Here is a 20,423-nt window from a genome sequence, read left to right on the forward strand (position 1 = left end):
GCTGCGTCACAAACAACTGCCGTTTTGAATCAGCAACTGGTTTATATAAGACCCGCTTTAGACCTGGTTTAGACCCAGTTTAGACCTGCTTTAGTCCCGGTTAAGTCCTGGTTTAGTCCCGGTTTAGTCCCGCTTTAGTCCCGCTTTAGTCCCTGTTTAGACCCGGTTTAGACCCGGTTTAGTCCTGGTTTAGTCCTGGTTTAGACCCTGTTTAGAACCTGTTTAGACCCTGTTTAGACCCTGTTTAGACCCGATTTAGTCCCGATTTAGTCCCGATTTAGTCCCGATTTAGTCCCGATTTAGTCCCGGTTTAGTCCTGGTTTAGTCCCGGTTTAGTCCCGGTTTAGACCCGGTTTAGACCTGGTTTAGTCCTGGTTTAGTCCTGGTTTAGTTCCGGTTTAGACCTGGTTTAGACCCGGTTTAGTGCCGGTTTAGTCCTGGTTTAGTCCTGGTTTAAACAGAACATTTGTCACAGAGAGTTTGTTGTGGTCAGAAGCGTCTTCACTTCCTTCATCGATCGTGAAACCCTCGGAGGCCGTTTGTGATCGAAGCCTTTTGTCGTCTGATGAGTTAAATAAAGTGAAATAAAGTTACGTTGTGAGCACCAATCCACTCAGAGCGGAGCAGAAGAAGAAGGAAATCAATGCTAATGCGCTTTAGCGGCTAAACTTCAGCTTCAGTTAGCAACACGGCCCAGGATTAGACATGACTCCGATTCCCACAATGCAACTGTGCTTCGACCGGGAACAGGACAGGAGAGGAAAGGGGTCATGTGACTAACACTGACCTTTAAAGGGACGCAAGCTCATGGACTACGACAGAGTCTGAGGACTACGACAAAGTCTGAGGAATACAGTCTGGCGGTAATGCAACACTTGGATGCCAACCGCCATAAAACAACAACAACAACAACAACTATGCCGCGTTTGAACCTCTCCTTATGTCATGCTAATGCTAATGCTAATGTTAGACGCATTATGACCTGGAAATATCAGATTATGGCTCTTGACACAGAGCTGACGCTAACGTGCTTTGCTAGCTTTGTGTTGCTAACATGCTTTGCTAGCTTTGTGTTGCTAACGTGCTTTGCTAGCTTTGTGTTGCTAACGTGCTTTGCTAGCTTTGTGTTGCAAAGCGCTTTGCTAGCTTTGTGTTGCTAACGTGCTTTACTAGCTTTGTGTTGCTAACGTGCTTTGCTAGCTTTGTGTTGCTAATGTGCTTTGCTAGCTTTGTGTTACTAACGTGCTTTGCTAGCTTTGTGTTGCTAACGTGCCTTGCTAGCTTTGTGTTTCTAATGTGCTTTGCTAGCTTTGTGTTGCTAACGTGCTTTGCTAGGTTTGTGTTGCTAACGTACTTTGCAAGCTTTGTGTCGCTAACGTGCTTTGCTAGCTTTTTGTTGCTAACGTGCCTTGCTAGCTTTGTGTTTCCAATGTGCTTTGCTAGCTTTGTGTTGCTAACGTGCTTTGCAAGCTTTGTGTTGCTAACGTGCTTTGCAAGCTTTGTGTTACTAACGTGCTTTGCTAGCTTTGTGTTGCTAACGTGCCTTGCTAGCTTTGTGTTTCTAATGTGCTTTGCTAGCTTTGTGTTGCTAACGTGCTTTGCTAGCTTTGTGTTGCTAACGTACTTTGCAAGCTGTGTCGCTAACATGCTTTGCTAGCTTTTTGTTGCTAACGTGCCTTGCTAGCTTTGTGTTTCCAATGTGCTTTGCTAGCTTTGAGTTGCTAACGTGCTTTGCAAGCTTTGTGTTTCCAATGTGCTTTGCTAGCTTTGTGTTGCTAACGTGCTTTGCTAGCTTTGTGTTGCTCAAGGCTTCACATAGTCGTTAGCATCAGTGGAAACAAATTATTATTTTGTGTTTCTGCTTTTTGCCTCTTGTTTTGGCGAGTATTTTCTGTCCATAAAAGCGCCAGATGCCCTTCCAGCACAAGTTACACAGTGCACCTTTAACACCGTAAAGACTCTTTCTAAACCGTGAATCCGAAAAATCCATCCGCCTGAAGAATCCGAAAAATCCATCCGCCTGAAAAGAAAAGAGAACTCTGAAAATGGAACGTGTAAGATCTGTAAATGTTGAATTTAAATTTAAACCGGCTTCTCTCTCTCTGAGTGAAACAGGAAGTGCTCGCCCACAGTGTGACCTCTGACCCCTGCCTCAAGCTTTTTACTTTTCTCTTTTTTATTCAAAATCCAACACATTCTCCAGTATGTAGGACTAAACCAGGACTAAACCAGGACTAAACCAGGACTAAACCAGGACTAAACCAGACTAAACCAGACTAAACCAGGACTAAACCAGGAAGAAACCAGGTCTAAACCAGGAGTAAACCAGGATTAAACCAGGACTAAACCAGGACTAAACCAGGATTAAACCTGGACAAAACCTGGACAAAACCTGGACAAAACCAGGAAGAAACCTGGACAAAACCAGGAAGAAACCAGGTCTAAACCAGGTCCAAACCAGGACTAAACCAGGACTAAACCAGGACTAAACCAGGTCTAAACCAGGACTAAACCAGGTCTAAACCAGGTCTAAACCAGGACTAAACCAGGACTAAACTAGGTCCAAACCAGATCTAAACCAGGACTAAACCAAGACTAAACCAAGACTAAACCAGGACTAAACCAGGTCTAAACCAGGTCTAAACCAGGTCTAAACCAGGACTAAACCAGGTCTAAACCAGGTCTAAACCAGGTCTAAACCAGGACAAAACCAGGTCTAAACCAGGACTAAACCAGGACTAAACCAGGTCTAAACCAGGTCTAAACCAGGACTAAACCAGGACTAAACCAGGACTAAACCAGGAAGAAACCAGGTCTAAACCAGGATTAAACCAGGAGTAAACCAGGAGTAAACCAGGTCTAAACCAGGATTAAACCAGGATTAAACCAGGACTAAACCAGGACTAAACCAGGATTAAACCTGGACAAAACCAGGAAGAAACCTGGACAAAACCAGGAAGAAACCAGGTCTAAACCAGGAGTAAACCAGGTCCAAACCAGGACTAAACCAGGACTAAACAAGGACTAAACCAGGTCTAAACCAGGACTAAACCAGGACTAAACCAGGACTAAACCAGGACTAAACCAGGTCTAAACCAGGTCTAAACCAGGACTAAACCAGGACTAAACCAGGACTAAACTAGGTCCAAACCAGATCTAAACCAAGACTAAACCAAGACTAAACCAGGACTAAACCAGGTCTAAACCAGGTCTAAACCAGGTCTAAACCAGGACAAAACCAGGTCTAAACCAGGTCTAAACCAGGTCTAAACCAGGACAAAACCAGGTCTAAATCAGGTCTAAACCAGGACTAAACCAGGTCTAAATCAGGTCTAAACCAGGACTAAACCAGGACTAAATGGTTCAGTTTTAGTGCTTGAGAATTCTTGGCTTGACTTCAGTCAGAGATAATCCTCGTCCTCGATTCTCAGAATAAACTCATTTATTTATTTACATTAGCCTGATCAAATATATTCTCAGCATTTTATTCTTATTGATAACAACGCTCAGAACTGAGAGTGATCAAAAAATGTATCATTTTAAAATAGTTGTTTTGTTGATCGGCAACATTAGAATATGGAGTTTATCAATGTTTAGAACGATTAAAATGAGTCTACTTCTGTTACACACACACACACACACACACACACACACACACACACACACACACACACACACAAAGTATATATATATATATATATATATATATATATATATATATATATATATATATATATATATATATATATATATATATATATATATATATATATATATATATATATATATATATATTACTAAACTAGATAAATACTTCGATATTTGTACCATTAGTAGATCCAGGATTTGTACACATCCCTTCTTAGTACCTGTTAGCGCCCCCTGGTGCCCACAATGCACCTCTCCCTCTGACCCCAGGCCCACTGCAGGCCCAGGCCCACTGCTGGCCCTGGTCCATGTCCCTGGTCCATGTCCCTGGTCCATGTCCCTGGTCCATGTCCTTGGTCCATGTCCATGGTCCATGTCCCTGGTCCATGTCCCTGGTCCATGTCCCTGGTCCATGTCCCTGGTCCTCATTAGGATTCTGCTGCAGTGACTCAGCCCATTTTGATAATGGAGCTGCGGCCATTTCTCAAACTGCACTAAGTGAAATATGGGCGTCTGCATCCTACATCCTAACTCCTACGTCCTAACTCCTATGTCCTAACTCCTATGTCCTAACTCCTATGTCCTAACTCCTACGTCCTAACTCCTACGTCCTAACTCCTTCATCCTAACTCCTAAACCAGGACCACACTGGGGCTAAACCAGGTCCACACTGGGACTTAACCATGTCCACACTGGGACTAAACCAGGTCCACACTGGGACTAAAGCAGGTCCACACTGGGACTAAAGCAGGTCCAAACTGGGACTAAAGCAGGTCCACAGTGGGACTAAACCAGGTCCACACTGGGACTAAAGCAGGGACTAAAGCAGGTCCACACTGGGACTAAAGAAGGTCCACACTGGGACTAAAGCAGGTTCACACTGGGACTAAAGCAGGTTCACACTGGGACTAAAGCAGGTCCACACTGGGACTAAAGCAGGTCCACAGTGGGACTAAACCAGGTCCACACTGGGACTAAAGCAGGGACTAAAGCAGGTCCACACTGGGACGAAAGAAGGTCCACACTGGGAGTAAAGCAGGTTCACACTGGGACTAAAGCAGGTTCACACTGGGACTAAAGCAGGTTCACACTGGGACAAAAGGAGGGCCACAGTGGGACTAAAGCAGGTCCACACTGCGACTAAAGCAGGTCCACACTGGGACTAAAGCAGGTCCACACTGGGACTAAAGCAGGTCCACACTGGGACTAAAGAAGGTCCACACTGGGACTAAAGAAGGTTCACACTGGGACTAAAGCAGGTCCACACTGGGACTAAAGCAGGTCCACACTGGGACTAAAGAAGGTCCACACTGGGACTAAAGCATGTTCACACTGGGACTAAAGCAGGTCCACACTGGGACTAAAGCAGGTCCACAGTGGGACTAAAGCAGGTCCACACTGGGACTAAAGCAGGTCCACACTGGGACTAAAGCAGGTCCACACTGGGACTAAAGAAGGTCCACACTGGGACTAAAGCATGTTCACACTGGGACTAAAGCAGGTCCACACTGGGACTAAAGCAGGTCCACAGTGGGACTAAAGCAGGTCCACACTGGGACTAAAGCAGGTCCACACTGGGACTAAAGCAGGTCCACACTGGGACTAAAGAAGGTCCACACTGGGACTAAAGCAGGTTCACACTGGGACTAAAGCAGGTTCACACTGGGACTAAAGCAGGTTCACACTGGGACAAAAGCAGGTCCACAGTGGGACTAAAGCAGGTCCACACTGGGACTAAAGAAGGTCCACACTGGGACTAAAGAAGGTCCACACTGGGACTAAAGAAGGTCCACACTGGGACTAAAGTAGGTTCACACTGGGACAAAAGCAGGTCCACACTGGGACTAAAGCAGGTCCACACTGGGACTAAAGAAGGTCCACACTGGGACTAAAGCAGGTTCACACTGGGACTAAAGCAGGTTCACACTGGGACTAAAGCAGGTTCACACTGGGACAAAAGCAGGTCCACAGTGGGACTAAAGCAGGTCCACACTGGGACTAAAGAAGGTCCACACTGGGACTAAAGAAGGTCCACACTGGGACTAAAGAAGGTCCACACTGGGACTAAAGCAGGTCCACACTGGGACTAAAGCAGGTCCACAGTGGGACTAAAGCAGGTCCACACTGAGACTAAAGCAGGTCCACAGCAGCTCTGCAGGGGTCCAGACGGAGCAGGTCAGGTGGGGACACAGGTGAAGTGAGGACTGATCAGGTCAAGTCCAATCACAGTCCGGTCTCTGGGAATAGGACTTAAGCACCTGCAGGTCTGACCCTCACAAAGCTGTTTACAGCAGGGCTAACCACTCTGCCACTCTCAGGGTTATGCCAGGGCATCTGGGTCTGAGAGACCAGGTTCAGTCCATAGTAGGTTGGTTTAGTCCTGGTTTAGTCCTGGTTTAGTCCTGGTTTAGTCCTGGTTTAGACCTGGTTTAGACCTGGTTTAGACCTGGTTTAGTCCTGGTTTAGTCCTGGTTAAGTCCTGGTTTAGTCCTAGTTTAGTCCTGGTTTAGTCCTGGTTTAGACCTGGTTTAGACCTGGTTTATTCTTGGTTTAGTCTTGGTTTAGTCTTAGTTTAGCCCTGGTTAGTCCTGGTTTAGTCCTGGTTTAGTCCTGGTTTAGTCCTGGTTTAGTCCTGGTTTAGTCCTGGTTTAGTCCTGTTTAGTCCTGTTTAGTCCTGGTTTAGTCCTGGTTTAGTCCTGGTTTAGTTCTGGTTTAGTCCTGCTTTAGTCCTGGTTTAGTCTGGTTTAGTCCTGGTTTAGTCCTGGTTTAGCCCTGGTTTAGCCCTGGTTTAGTTATGGTATAGTCCTGGTATAGTCCTGGTAAAGTCCTGGTAAAGTCCTGGTAAAGTCCTGGTTTAGTTCTGGTTTAGTCCTGGTTTAGTCCTGGTTTAGTCTGGTTTAGTCTGGTTTAGTCTGGTTTAGTCCTGGTTTAGTTCTGGTTTAGTTCTGGTTTAGTTCTGGTTTAGTCCTGGGTTAGACCTAGTTTAGTCCTGGTTTAGACCTAGTTTAGTTCTGGTTTAGTCCTGGTTTAGACCTGGTTTAGTCCTGGTTCACTGGTTTCATTGATCGTTCTGGATGGTGTTGAAGGTAAAGGCTAAAGCTGAGGGCATGTGACCATCAGAGCTTCTTTTATTGTTTAAGGACAAACTCACATTTTGAGACTTAAACATGAAACTTCTGTTGTTTAAATATTACAATAAAGTGTAATAAATGAGGCTCAGAACCTTGCAGTTTGTGTAGGAGGAGCTTGTCTCTGTGGGAGGAGCATGTCTCTGTGGGAGGAGCATGTCTCTTTGGGAGGAGCATATCTCTTTGGGAGGAGCATATCTCTGTGGGAGGAGCATATCTCTGTGGGAGGAGCATGTCTCTGTGGGAGGAGCATGTCTCTGTGGGAGGAGCATGTCTCTGTGGGAGGGGCATGTCTCTGTGGGAGGAGTATGTCTCTCCTTGCATGCACTCTGAGGATGTTTTGAGGCAATTACAGCGATCGATTCTGCATTTGCAGCAGTTTAATGACCTTTCCATTAATAATGGAAAGGAAGGGGCGGGACCTCCTGTACTAATGAGCACATGCCTACAGACGCACGCCTACAGACGCACGACTACAGACGCACGCCGGACGCACTCCTCCGGACACACGCCTAGATACGCACGCCTAGATACGCACGCCTACGGACGCACGCCTACGGACGCACGCCTACGGACGCACGCCTACGGACGCACGCCTACGGACGCACACCTCCGGACCGCACGCCTACGGACGCACGCCTAGATACGCACGCCTACGGACGCACGCCTACGGACACACGCCTACGGACGCACGCCTAGATACGCACGCCTAGATACGCACGCCGCCTGGATACGCACGCCTAGATACGCACGCCTAGATACGCACGCCTACGGAAGCACGCACGCTTACGGACGCACGCCTACGGGCGCACGCCTACGGGCGCACGGCTAGATACGCACGCCTAGATACGCACGCCTACGGACGCACGCCTACGGACGCACGCCTACGGACGCACGCCTACGGACGCACGCCTACTGACGCACGCCTACGGACGCACGCCTACGGACGCACGCCTACGGACGTACCCCTACGGACGCACGCCTACGGACGCACGCCTACGGACGCACGCCTACGGACGCACGCCTACGGACGCACGCCTACGGACACACGCCTACGGACGTACCCCTACGGACGCACGCCTACGGACGTACCCCTACGGACGCACGCCTACGGACGCACGCCTACATACGCACGCCTACATACGCACGCCTACGGACGCACGCCTACGGACGCACGCGCACGCCTACGGACGCACGCCTACGGACGCACGCCTACGGACGCACGCCTACATACGCACGCCTACATACGCACGCCTACGGACGCACGCCTACGGACGCACGCGCACGCCTACGGACGCACGCCTACGGACGCACGCCTACGGACGAACGCATACGGACGCACGCATACGGACGCACGCATACGGACGCACGCCTAGGGACGCACGCCTACGGACGTACCCCTACGGACGCACGCCTACGGACGCACGCCTACATACGCACGCCTACATACACACGCCTACAGACGCACGCCTACGGACGCACGCCTACGGACGCACGCCTACGGACGAACGCATACGGACGCACGCATACGGACGCACGCATACGGACGCACGCATACGGACGCACGCATACGGACGTATGCCTACAGACATGGTTTCTGTCCTACAAAGTGAAGAAAACTCGTAGTTAAATATTTGGGTTAATCCGAGCAAAAGTGTGATGGGACGACAAGGAGGATACAACCAACAAAAGAGCTTCAGTCGCCGGGACAACAGTCTGACCGGGACAACAGTCTGACCCGGACAACAGTCCGACCCGGACAACAGTCTGAACGGGACAACAGTCTGACCGGGACAACAGTCTGACCGGGACAACAGTCTGACCGGGACAACAGTCTGAGTCTGAGTCTCATCTGAGTCTGCCCCAGTTGAATTTACTCACAGGAAACTGGCTGTGCGCGGCGGCCATGTTGGCTCTGACACGCTGAGGTCAGGAGCAGGAGAGGTTTTGTCCGAGTCCTGCCCAGAGAAAGTGCCCTTGTGTCGAACAAGATCTGGAGCAGAGCCGGGTCTGAGGCCGTATAGCGCTAATGAGACTTTATCGATCCAAAAGTAGCAGCAGAAACTATTATGGATGTGTTCCTCTGAATTTCTAAAGCTCAAGTCCTCATTTAGACCTGGGATAGTCCTGGAGCTGAGTTTCTCTCTAAAGCTCTGACCAGAGTCTGAGGGACGACCTGAAGACAAAGCTCTGACCAGAGTCTGAGGGACGACCTGAAGACAAAGCTCTGACCAGAGTCTGAGGGACGACCTGAAGACAAAGCTCTGACCAGAGTCTGAGGGACGACCTGAAGACAAAGCTCTGACCAGAGTCTGAGGGACGACCTGAAGACAAAGCTCTGACCAGAGTCTGAGGGACGACCTGAAGACAAAGCTCTGACCAGAGTCTGAGGGACGACCTGAAGACAAAGCTCTGATCAAAGAGTCTGAGGGACGACCTGAAGACAAAGCTCTGACCAAAGAGTCTGAGGGACGACTTGACCTTTGACCTCTGGACGTTCAGATCTTTCTCCAGTCGATTTTTTTAAATCCTCGTTAGAACTTGAAATGACTCAATCTGTGATTTTCGTTCATTTTCAACCAATTTCCAAAATTACACTTCAGCTTTACCACCACTATACTGACTCTGCTCCTCCACCTCAGCTCCTCCTCCTCTCCTTCTCCTCCTCCTTCTCTGCTCCTCCTCCTCTCCTATGCCTCCTCTGCCTCCTCCTCTGCTCCTGCTGCTCCTGCTCTTCCTCCTCCTCTCCTCCTCTGCTCTTGTGGTTTGGCTCGTAGTATTTCCTGATGCGTTTGTGGTTTCAGTCGATTCCTGATTAAATGCTCCTTTAAACTCTGGTCTGGATCTGAGCCCAGATCCTCCTCCTCCTCCTCTTCTCTTCTGCTCCTCCTCTGCACCGCTCTGATTCTCTCATCTGCATCATCTGCTTCTCTTCTCTGCCTCCTCTTCATCCTCTTCATCCTCTGCATCATCTCCTCCATAACTTCAACTCTTCTTTCATAATCACAAAATGTACGATTATGTTCAGTCAAAGTCTGCTTCATGACACGCCGTTATTTTATCATATCATTTCTATTTTAATATTTAAAAAAAAAAAAAAAAATCATCTGTGGATTTGAGTTGATTGACTGTTCTGACCAGTAAAATGATCAAATATGAATATCTTCTTTTTGGTTGAGTTTCCTGATATATCATGTCAATCAAAAATGAATTATTATTATTACCAGTATCATCATTATTATTACTATTATCATTATCATCATTATTGTTATTATTAGGCCCGAGCGCCACAAGCTGGCGAGAGGCCTATTAGTTCTGTAAGGCCGTGCAAAGCACGGCTGCGAAAGTGCACGCAGTGCGCACAAAATCCAGCGCGAAGCTCTTGCCCACTTCCAAACACTCACTAACGCACTCCTCCACTCATGCACCGTGCATACTAATTAGTAGTAGGAAAATGGAACATTATTGTTGTTTTAAACGGGCGAAGCCCGTGCAAAAGTGCGCACTAAACGAGCGCTTTACATGCGGATGATCCCAGTGTAAAGCGCTCGTTTGCTCTAAGTAGCTCATGAATACGTTCCATCTCTTGCATGTTCCGTTCATATAAACATGTAATGCAAAAATGTAACATTATTACTGTTTAGAGGGCCAAAAACACAAAGTGAGCGGAGCCCACTAAAAATTAACAAAAGTACCCGTCAGTGACCAGAGTCCCACTCCATGAGGTAGGAAAGAGTCCAAAAATGTATAGTTTATGATATTTGAAAAATGGGAAACATCTTCTTCTCGGGACAAACCCCCCTATTTTTCACCCAGTGAACATTGACGAAAAGTCACAAAAATAGCAAACCTCTAGAAGTCGTGCCTCTCTACATTCTGGCTATCTCCTTTTTCTAAAATCAAAACAATTGGCATGTCAGCGCCCCCAAATGTACAAAAGATGCACTGAGAGATAGGAAATGGCCAAAAATATGATGGTAGAATCATGAAATTTGGCGCAGAGGTAGATGGTGACAAGAGAAGTAAAAAATATTGTTACGGCAATGCCGTCCGCCCGACCAAATGTCGGCCATATTGGTTCAAAAATGGCTAAGCATGACTCAGGAGTTTTTCCAAATGTTGTACTTTTACCAAATCCTCGCAGGGCGTTGCCCAGAAAAAGCTGCAATTTGGTGAAAATGGTGTGGGACATCAAAAGTTATCCAAATTACTTTGATATCTGTCACGGTTTCTGTGCGGCGAAGCCGCAAACTGTAACTACAATTTAGGAAATTTCGTTTGCGCAGGTAAAGTCTGAATTTCATCAAATTTGAATCAGTTGTTAAACCCTTTGCTCTAAACTTACTTGAAGTGAAATTAAGTAATTTGGCACGACAGCGCCCCCGACATAACATTTTATATGGAGGGTAAAATGTTCAGTTTTTCAAAATTTTACAAAATTTGGCACAAAATTCAATTTTTGGCATCCCGATCAAAAAAGTCAATATGACCCATGTCAAATTTGTTACAGCGTAGCCGTAGCGATGACAGAAACCTCCCATGTTATTCCAATGGGGAAATCGCCAGATCTCTGAAATGTGAACATGTTTACACTTTATACTTTCACGAACACCTCCAAGGGCGTTAAGCCCAATTAACCTGAAATTTGGTGAGACTCATCCGTAGGAGTGCGTTCATAGACATCAAAAGTTATCCAAATTTTTATTCTAAGAGTCACGGACTTTGTCCATTTATATGTAAAGCAAAGGGAAGAAGACGACAGCGTCAAAGATTCAGCAGTAGGTGCAATAAAAGGTCAATTGGGGCGCGTTAGCGCCCCCTCCTCTTGTGGTGTGGTCATCGCCGATCATCGCCGCTTGCGGTTATATTTATTATTATCATTATTATAATTATCTATTTCATGCTTTACTCGTGTGGTGAAGTGTCTTGCCTAAGGACACATTTCCTCTAGCGTCTTTAAACGTCTTTAAACGTTTAATTTTCAGAAACAAGTTTCTACTTTCACTCCGTTTGGAACATGTATTTTTTTATATATTTAAATATTATGAGTTATGAATTAATAATGCTATTGGTTTTCTTAAGGAGAACCTGAATCACACTTATGATAATGCTCCAAATACAAACATGACCTTAGACATATATCTGCAGCTCCATCACTGCCCAGAGCCAAACTGCATCATGAGTAAAAACATCACAGTTTAACATCAAATCTGTGAAAAGCGTCAGCCTCATATTTGTCTGATGTTTGTCTGGACTAAACTCTCTTTAGACTTTAGAGTTTAGAGTTGATCAATCATACGACACGATTTCAGATTTTCATCAATAAAACTCTTTATTCATAAATATTCTCTCCACACCTTTATTTGGATCAAAATGTGTTTCAAACATTAAAGTAATCATCAGTTAAAGCTCTAAATACATGAAAAAACTTAGCATATTCCAAAAGCTCTAAAGCTCTAAAGGTCAAAGGTCAGAGCTGTTTTCACGTCTTTTATCATTCGACCTCGGAACTATTATTAAAACATATTTATTTTTAAGAATATATTTATTATATTTAGGAAAAGATGTGGGTTAGGAACTGTTTATTTGTTTAAGATGAAGTCTTAGAAGGATTAAAGTTAGAGTTATTGTCTTTACGTTGTGATTGGATGAACCTTTACGTTGTGACTGGATGAACCTTTACGTTGTGACTGGATGAACCTTTACGTTGTGACTGGATGAACCTATACGTTGTGACTGGATGAACCTTTACGTTGTGATTGGATGAATCTTTACGTTGTGACTAGATGAACCTTTACGTTGTGACTGGATGAATCTTTACGTTGTGACTGGATGAACCTTTACGTTGTGACTGGATGAATCTTTACGTTGTGACTGGATGAACCTTTACGTTGTGACTGGATGAATCTTTACATTGCTTGTGCTTCTTTCTCATGTTTGTGGTTTGGATTTGTGGATTAAAGCTTTTGTTTTAAGACGAAGGGTTAACGAGGAGCAACGGGGAGGGGTTATGCAAATGAAGCTTGAGTGTGGGAAAAGCAGCTGCTCATTCACAAACTCCTCATTCATCCACTACTGCATCGTAACTCCTAAATCCTAACTCCTAGCTCCTAAGTCCCAGCTCCTAACTCCTTGCTCCCTCGCTAAACCAGGACTAAACCAGGTCTAAACCAGGACTTAACCAGGTCTAAACCAGGACTAAACCAGGTCTAAACCAGGACTTAACCAGGTCTAAACCAGGATCAAACCAGGTCTAAACCAGGCCTAAACCAGGACTAAACCAGGTCTAATCCAGGTCTAAACCAGGTCTAATCCAGGTCTAAACCAGGACTAAACCAGGAGTAAACCAGGACTAAACAAGGACTAAACCAGGTCTAAACCAGGACTAAACCAGGTCAAACCCAGGTCTAACCGAGGTCTAAACCAGGTCTAAACCAGGTCTAAACCAGGTCTAAACCAGGTCTAAACCAGGACTAAACCAGGACTAAACCAGGTCTTGGCTCTGGCCGGTTTGATGCAGACGTCTCTCTCAATGATGTAATGACTACATTTCCCATGAGTCAGCTCTTCTCAAGGAGAGACACTTTTAAGAGTCTTCACTTCAATTAGACTCAGACTTCCTAACTCCTCTGTCCTAACTCCTCTGTCCTAACTCCTCTGTCCTAACTCCTCTGTCCTAACTCCTCTGTCCTAACTCCTCTGTCCTAACTCCTGTGTCCTAACTGTCTGAGGTAAAATGCTTTCACACTTGAACACCACATGAAAATAACTAAACCAGGACCAAAACAGGACCAAACCAGGACCAAACCAGGTCTAAACCAGGACTGAACCAGGACTAAACCAGGACTAAACCAGTTCTAAACCAGGCCTAAACCAGGACTAAACCAGGTCTAAACCAGGTCTAAACCAGGACTAAACCAGGTCTAAACCAGGACTAAACCAGGACTAGAACCAGGACTAAACTAAGACTAAACCAGGACTAGAACCAGGACTAAACCAGGACTAAACCAGATCTAAACCAGGTCTAAACCAGGACTAAATCGGGACTAGAACCAGACAAAACTGGGCTCGGAGTGTGAACACAGGGGAAACATGATGGAAAAGTGATGTCACTCACACTTTTACAGCTTTATTTTATAACTTTAATCAGACTAAGTGGGAATAAATTATACAATATTAGAGTCATTAAAGTGCTTTAACCTTAGAGTTAAAACAGACCAAGAGTGTACGACATCATGACGTCTTCACCTCAGAGCGTTTTACTCTGACACCTTACGATTGACCTCAAGACCAACAACCGGTCAGCAACAGGTGACCAGCTTCACCACAGGTCAAGCAACAGATGACCAGCTTCACCACAGGTCAAGCAACAGGTGACCAGCTTCACCACAGGTCAAGCAACAGATGACCAGCTTCACCACAGGTCAAGCAACAGATGACCAGCTTCACCACAGGTCAAGAAACAGGTGACCAGCTTCACCACAGGTCAAGCAACAGGTGACCAGCTTCACCACAGGTCAAGCAACACTGAGCATGTGCACTGGGCACTGAGCAGAGCACGTGCACTGGACACTGAGCATGTGCACTGTCAAATGGACAGGCGTCCAACTCGGGCGTCCAGTGCAAATTTGGACGCAGCGGTGTGAACATAGCTTTACAAGCCTCTGACCCTGTGACCTGTGTGTGACCTGTGTGTGACCTGTGACCTCTGACCTGTGTGTGACCTGTGACATGTGTGTGACATGTGTGTGACATGTGACCTGTGTGTGACCTGTGTGTGTGACCTGTGACCTCTGACCTATGTGTGACCTGTGTGTGTGACCTGTGTGTATGGCCTGTGTGTGACCTGTGTGTGTGACCTGTGACCTCTGACCTATGTGTGTGACCTGTGACCTCTGACCTATGTGTGACCTGTGTGTGTGACCTGTGTGTGACCTGTGTGTGTGGCTTGTGACCTCTGACCTGTGTGTGACCTGTGTGTGACCTGTGTGTGACCTGTGACATGTGTGTGACATGTGACCTGTGTGTGACCTGTGTGTGTGACCTGTGACCTCTGACCTATGTGTGACCTGTGTGTGACCTGTGTGTATGGCATGTGTGTGACCTGTGTGTGTGACCTGTGTGTGTGTGTGTGGCTTGTGACCTCTGACCTGTGTGTGACCTGTGTGTGACCTGTGTGTGACCTGTGTGTGACCTGTGTGTGATCTGTGACCTGTGTGTGACCTGTGACTCACCTGCGTGTACAAAGTATGCCAGGTACAGGTCCAGCTCCTTGACGGACACTCCAATGTGGTGTGGCTGGACGCAGAGTGAGGGGTTGGCACACTGTGGACTCTTGACCAGTCGCTCTCCGTCCGTGCTCTCCAGAGGAATGCCTTTGAACAGAATGACCATCACTAGGTCCAGTCTCCACACTTTGTCGGCCTGACGCAGGCAGTCGATGCGCCGCATCTTTCCCTTCTGGTCAGGGTTGGACAGGACGCAGCACGGAGCCTTCTTCCCCGTCACGGTCAGGACAAAGTCCTCCCTGAACTCTGGACGGATGTCTTTACGGAGTTTGGCCAAAAGGCGCGAGGCCCATTTCTGCTTGACCTCCGGCTTCTCCCCGAGCAGCTCGTCCTTGACCGCTCGCTCCTCCTCCTTCGACATGCGCTTCTCGTGCTTCTTGAAGTACTTTCGTTTCCTCGCCTGAAGATTGAACCAGGTGTAGGCGAACGCTCTGACGTGCGGCAGCAGCGCCTCAATGAAGGGGTGGAACTCGTCCTGCGGAACACAAGAACACGGCTTTAGAACACCAGAAAACGGCTTTAGAACCAGAACACGGCTTTAGTTTTGGGGTGCACGGTGGCAAAGGCGGTTAGCCCTCTTGCCTCCCAAGAAGGAGATCACAGGTTCGATTCCCGGACCAGACCAACATCACATGATCTCTCCAGGTTCTCCGGCTTCCTCCCACCGTCAAAAGACATGCATGTGGTAGGTAAAATTGGCAACTCTAAATTGGCACTATGGACAGGTGTTGAAAATTAGCATATTCTGCTATAACACTTAAAACATTGCATCTGGTTCGTCCAATGCTATGCCCATAATAATAAATAATAAATAGAACCAGAACGCGGCTTTAGAACACGAGAATGCGGCTTTAGAACGCGAGAACACAATAATACGGCTTTAGAACAAGAACATGGCTTTAGAACAAGAACACGTCTCTAGACACTGTTTGGTCTGAGGAGATCGAGAACAGATTTTTTTCACAAATACAAACACATTTCAACCCAAAAGAACACGGACACACATGGACCAGGACCAGGACCTGCACCAGGACCAGAACCAGGACCTGCACTAGGACTAGAACCATGACCAGAACCAGGACCAGAGGAGGAGTCAGAGTCTGAGACACTAAACTCTGAGCCAGACAAAGCAAAGGATCTGAACAGGTTGTTGCTCTCTCGTGTTCTGTGTCCGTTCTATGTTTCATGTTGTTTTTATCAAACACAATAAAAAGATGAAAATTACTATTTAACTTACAACTTTTGTTTTTAGAAAAGTTTTATTTTTTCCATTTTGTTTTAATTTTATCTTCACAAACTGCAACTTGAATGTAAAACTATCAAAATATTTACCACTGGAACAAAGAGCCTGTGGTAACGCGGTTTAGGCCCAGTTTAGACCCGGTTTAGACCTGGTTTAGACCCAGTTTACGCCCAGTTTAGGCCCAGTTTAGGCCCAGTTTAGGCCCAGTTTGGACCTGTTTTAGACCTGCTTTAGACCCGTTTTAGACCTGCTTTAGACCCGTTATAGACCTGCTTTAGACCTGCTTTAGACCCGTTTTAGACCCGCTTTAGACCCGCTTTAGACCCGTTTTAGACCCGGTTTAGTCCCGTGTGGAGTCTTCCTTGGACCATTTCCAGATTCTGCTTTAAAACGCCTCGAGGAAATAACGGTTTTGTTCCGGCTCCAGCAGAAGAACAGAACACGGACAAAAAGAGTAAAACAGAGAAAAGCCTGGAGAATACCAATGTGGTACACACAAGTGTCACATGAAAACCAGAAAAAAAATACAACAATTTCAGATTTATCTCCAGCTTTGGCTCCAAATGTTTAGTTCCTGAAGCACAAAGTTAGGAAATGAGAAGGATCCAAAAAACAAGAGTTAAACGTGAAAAACTACTAAAAATATATTTCCTATATGTCCTGATTTAGTCCTGTTTTAGTCCTGGTTTAGTCCTGGTTTAGACCTGGTTTAGACCTGGTTTAGACCTGGTTTAGTCCTGGTTTAGTCCTGGTGTAGTCCTGATTTAGACCTAGTTTAGACCTAGTTTAGTCCTGGTTTAGTTCTGGCTTAGTTCTGGCTTAGTCCTTGTTTAGTCCTGGTTTAGCCCTGGTTTAGCCCTGGTTTAGCCCTGGTCTAGCCCTGGTCTAGCCCTGGTTTAGTCCTGGTTTAGTCCTGGTTTAGTCTCAGTTCTGAGGTGATTCAGTCTAAAGATTTGGAGGAAATCCAAAATGAGCAAAAGAAACAGAACAAATTCCATAGAAATTAAAAAAAGATTGTCGTTACAATTTGAATGTTTCTTTGAGCAAAAGAAACATGATTGATCTGTGTGAGGTTTATGTGAAATCATTCAAATCATCTATTACTATTACTATTATTATCATTATCATTATTAGTATTATCATTATCATTATTATTATTATTATTATCATCATTATTATTCACGTCAGAATATAATCGTGTTTAATGGTGATAATTGAGTCACTTCTGTTAATGTGTAAAGTGCATGTTTTCTGTTTTTTATTCGGATCGTTTGATTTCAATGGCGAGTTGTAAAACAGTTTGTTCTACAATAATCGTTATATTTTATAGCGTCACATTCGTATCAAAAACAAGCTTCGTTTTAAATGTGATTGAAACGTTAAGTCTTGGAGCGTTTGATTCTGACGGAGCAGAGCTAATTTCAGCAGATTAATCCTGAATTAGAACAAATCCTTTAATCACAACAAGACTGTTCCAGAAAGACCTGGTTTAGACCTGGTTTAGACCTGGTTTAGACCTGGTTTAGACCTGGTTTAGTCCTGGTTTAGTCCTGGTTTAGTCCTGGTTTAGTCCTGGTTTAGTCCTGGTTTATGGGGGCTGTAGAATCCAGGTCTCAGGCCGAAATTAATCAAAAATATAAAATGAAATTGGACTAAATGTTTTGACTTTTATTTGATTTTGGCTCAGAATATTTCAAAACGTTCTAAAATGTCAACAATGTAAATTTGTAAAAAATGTTGGAATTTAAAAAATCTAAATCATTTATGAATTACAGAACAATTTGATCAGGGCCAAAAACATGTGTTTTTTTGCAGCTTGTTTGTGAATGATGTGAATTAGATAAGACAAAACCGTAGAAACTGTAAAAAGGACAAAATGTTTTCATTGGAACCGAGAATCTGTGACATTTGTCCGACTCAAGTCCGACTCAAGTCCGACTCAAGTCCGACTCAAGTCCGACTCAAGTCCGACTCAAGTCCGACTCAAGTCCGACTCAAGTCCGAGCTTCAGACGCAGCGGGAGAAGCAGAGCGGAGAGCGGGCTTTCAGACCGAGCCGCAGCCGGACAGAGGCGCGCGGAACTCGGCAGCGGACTCACACGAATACCGCCCCTTCCCCGCGGAGCCGGAGCAATGGAGCGGAAAGAGAAAGTGCAAAAGTGAAAGAGGAGAGAAAAGAGAGCGTGAAGAAGAGAGAGAAAGAGCAGAAGAGAAGAGGAAGAGCAGAAGAGAAAGAGGAAGAGCAGAAGAGAAGAGGAAGATCCGGGAAAAGCAGCAGAAGTTTGTCCCGGAGCGAGCGGAAAAGTGGAGCCACAGCGCCGGCGTGAGAGCCCCGTACAGCGGCTACAACGGCCCGTGTGAACCCGCTGCAGGGCCCACGGCACCGGAAACAGTCACAGCGGGCTCGAGACATAACGGGGGAGTCCGCTGTGCACGCGCGTGCCACAGGAGAGTGCGCGCAAAGTTCAAGTTTTCTGCCAAAATCCACAAAAAGTGCCACTCACCTGCGTCAGGCAGAGCGGGGAATACATAACTGTCCCGGGGCCGCTCCGAGGCTCGCGAGAGGACTGTCCGTGCGCGTGCGTGTGTGAGAGGGGCAGGACACGTGCACGAGCGTGGGGAAGAGTGGAAAAGGGAGAAAGAGTGCGGAAAGAGAGAGAAGGGAGAGTAACAGTTGTCTCCTGTCCGTGCGCGTTCACATCTCCAAAAGCGCAGCGAACTTTGACCTCTCCCCCGCCGCGCGCGCTACGGCTTACTCACGCACGCGCTGCTCTACCGGGCTACGGCAGGACACACACGTGCACACGGACCGGGAGCGCGCCGCGTTCAGTCCAGACTCGGGAAAGGAACGGGACATGTCCAAAAGCGAACACAACAAGTCCGAGAGAAACGCGGAGTGACGCGGCGGCCCGTGGAAGTGAGCGCGGAGCCGCGGGGAGTGAGCGTGGGGCCTGGGGGGGTGAGCGCGGAGCCGGGGGGAGTGCGGTCCAATACGTCCCGGAGCATTTCACTCCTGAAGCGGCACAAGTGCGTGCGGAGCTCCGGGGCGGACAGCGGGGCACGGCGGCATGTTCAGCCCGAGCTGCGGTGCATGCGCGGCGGCTGGAGCTGTGTTGCCGCTCGGTGCTGGCTCGGTGCTGGTCCGGAGAGTGGCGGTGCTGCAGAGGCTCCTCCGCAGTGAGAGAACCCCGGGGGGAGTGCGCGCGGAGCCGGATCCCTGAGCTGAACTCGGCCGCCTCGCCTCTGGAACGAGCCGCTGCTGTTTCCCGGTAATTTATGTCCGACCGTAAAGCGCCGGAGCGGGGCGAGGGGCGGAGGTGTCCCGGGGAGAGGGGGGGGGGGGGGGGGGGGGCTGTCCCGGGGAGAGAGAGGAGAGACCCTCCCCCTCCCCCATCCGCGGACCTGCACTGCAAAAAGTCACATCTGAAAAGTGACCACAAACTGTAGAAAAAGAAAACATTTGTCCAGTCAAAGTTACAAATGGTCCTAAAAGTCTTAAAGCGGCACCACGTCACTTTTCTGGTGTGGGTCCGTTTGCCTGGAATGTTCCGCCGTATAAACTTCACTCAGAAAAACGGACTCCCCGCTCCACAGATCTGACCTGTAACTAACTGGCGCCACATGCTTGTTTCCATGGAAATACATTGCATTATTGGATACTGTGGAATAATCCTGGCAGTGCAATCTCCATGGTGACCAGCAGAGTCTCCACCAGGAAAGTTACTCAGTGCACCTTTAACTCATCTATCTATTTATTATTAATTGATCTGTATTCAAGCGGGAAAGTGACGTTACACTGTACAATATGTAACTCCAGTGACCGTTACACATATGTAACTCCAGTGACCGTTACACTGTACAATATGTAACTGTAAAATATGTAACTCCAGTGACCGTTACACTGTTCAGTATGTAACTGTAAAATATGTAACTCCAGTGACCGTTACACTGTACAGTATGTAACTCCAGTGACCGTTACACTGTACAGTATGTAACTGTAAAATATGTAACTCCAGTGACCGTTACACTGTTCAGTATGTAACTGTAAAATATGTAACTCCAGTGACCGTTACACTGTACAGTATGTAACTCCAGTGACCGTTACACTGTACAGTAT

The 20,423-nt window shown here is 46.8% G+C and overlaps 1 protein-coding gene across 4 annotated transcripts in view; it reads right to left on the minus strand.

Moving 5' to 3' along the window:
* Positions 1-20,423, minus strand: part of nfia (nuclear factor I/A) — a 96,430-nt gene that overhangs the window by 42,533 nt on the left and 33,474 nt on the right. For 2 of the 4 annotated variants that reach the window (XM_072438639.1, XM_072438638.1), the window contains exon 2: positions 15,011-15,539. In XM_072438639.1, the coding sequence (XP_072294740.1) occupies positions 15,011-15,539 (529 nt within the window). Of the gene's footprint in view, positions 1-15,010; positions 15,540-18,810; positions 19,578-20,423 lie in introns of those variants that run through there. The other 2 variants (XM_072438640.1, XM_072438641.1) reach the window with 2 other exon arrangements.

This window comes from Eucyclogobius newberryi, unplaced genomic scaffold (genome assembly GCF_026437365.1).
Source record: "Eucyclogobius newberryi isolate DKJ021-1_F unplaced genomic scaffold, fEucNew1.0.hap1 SCAF_9, whole genome shotgun sequence".
Lineage (NCBI taxonomy): Eukaryota > Metazoa > Chordata > Actinopteri > Gobiiformes > Gobiidae > Eucyclogobius > Eucyclogobius newberryi.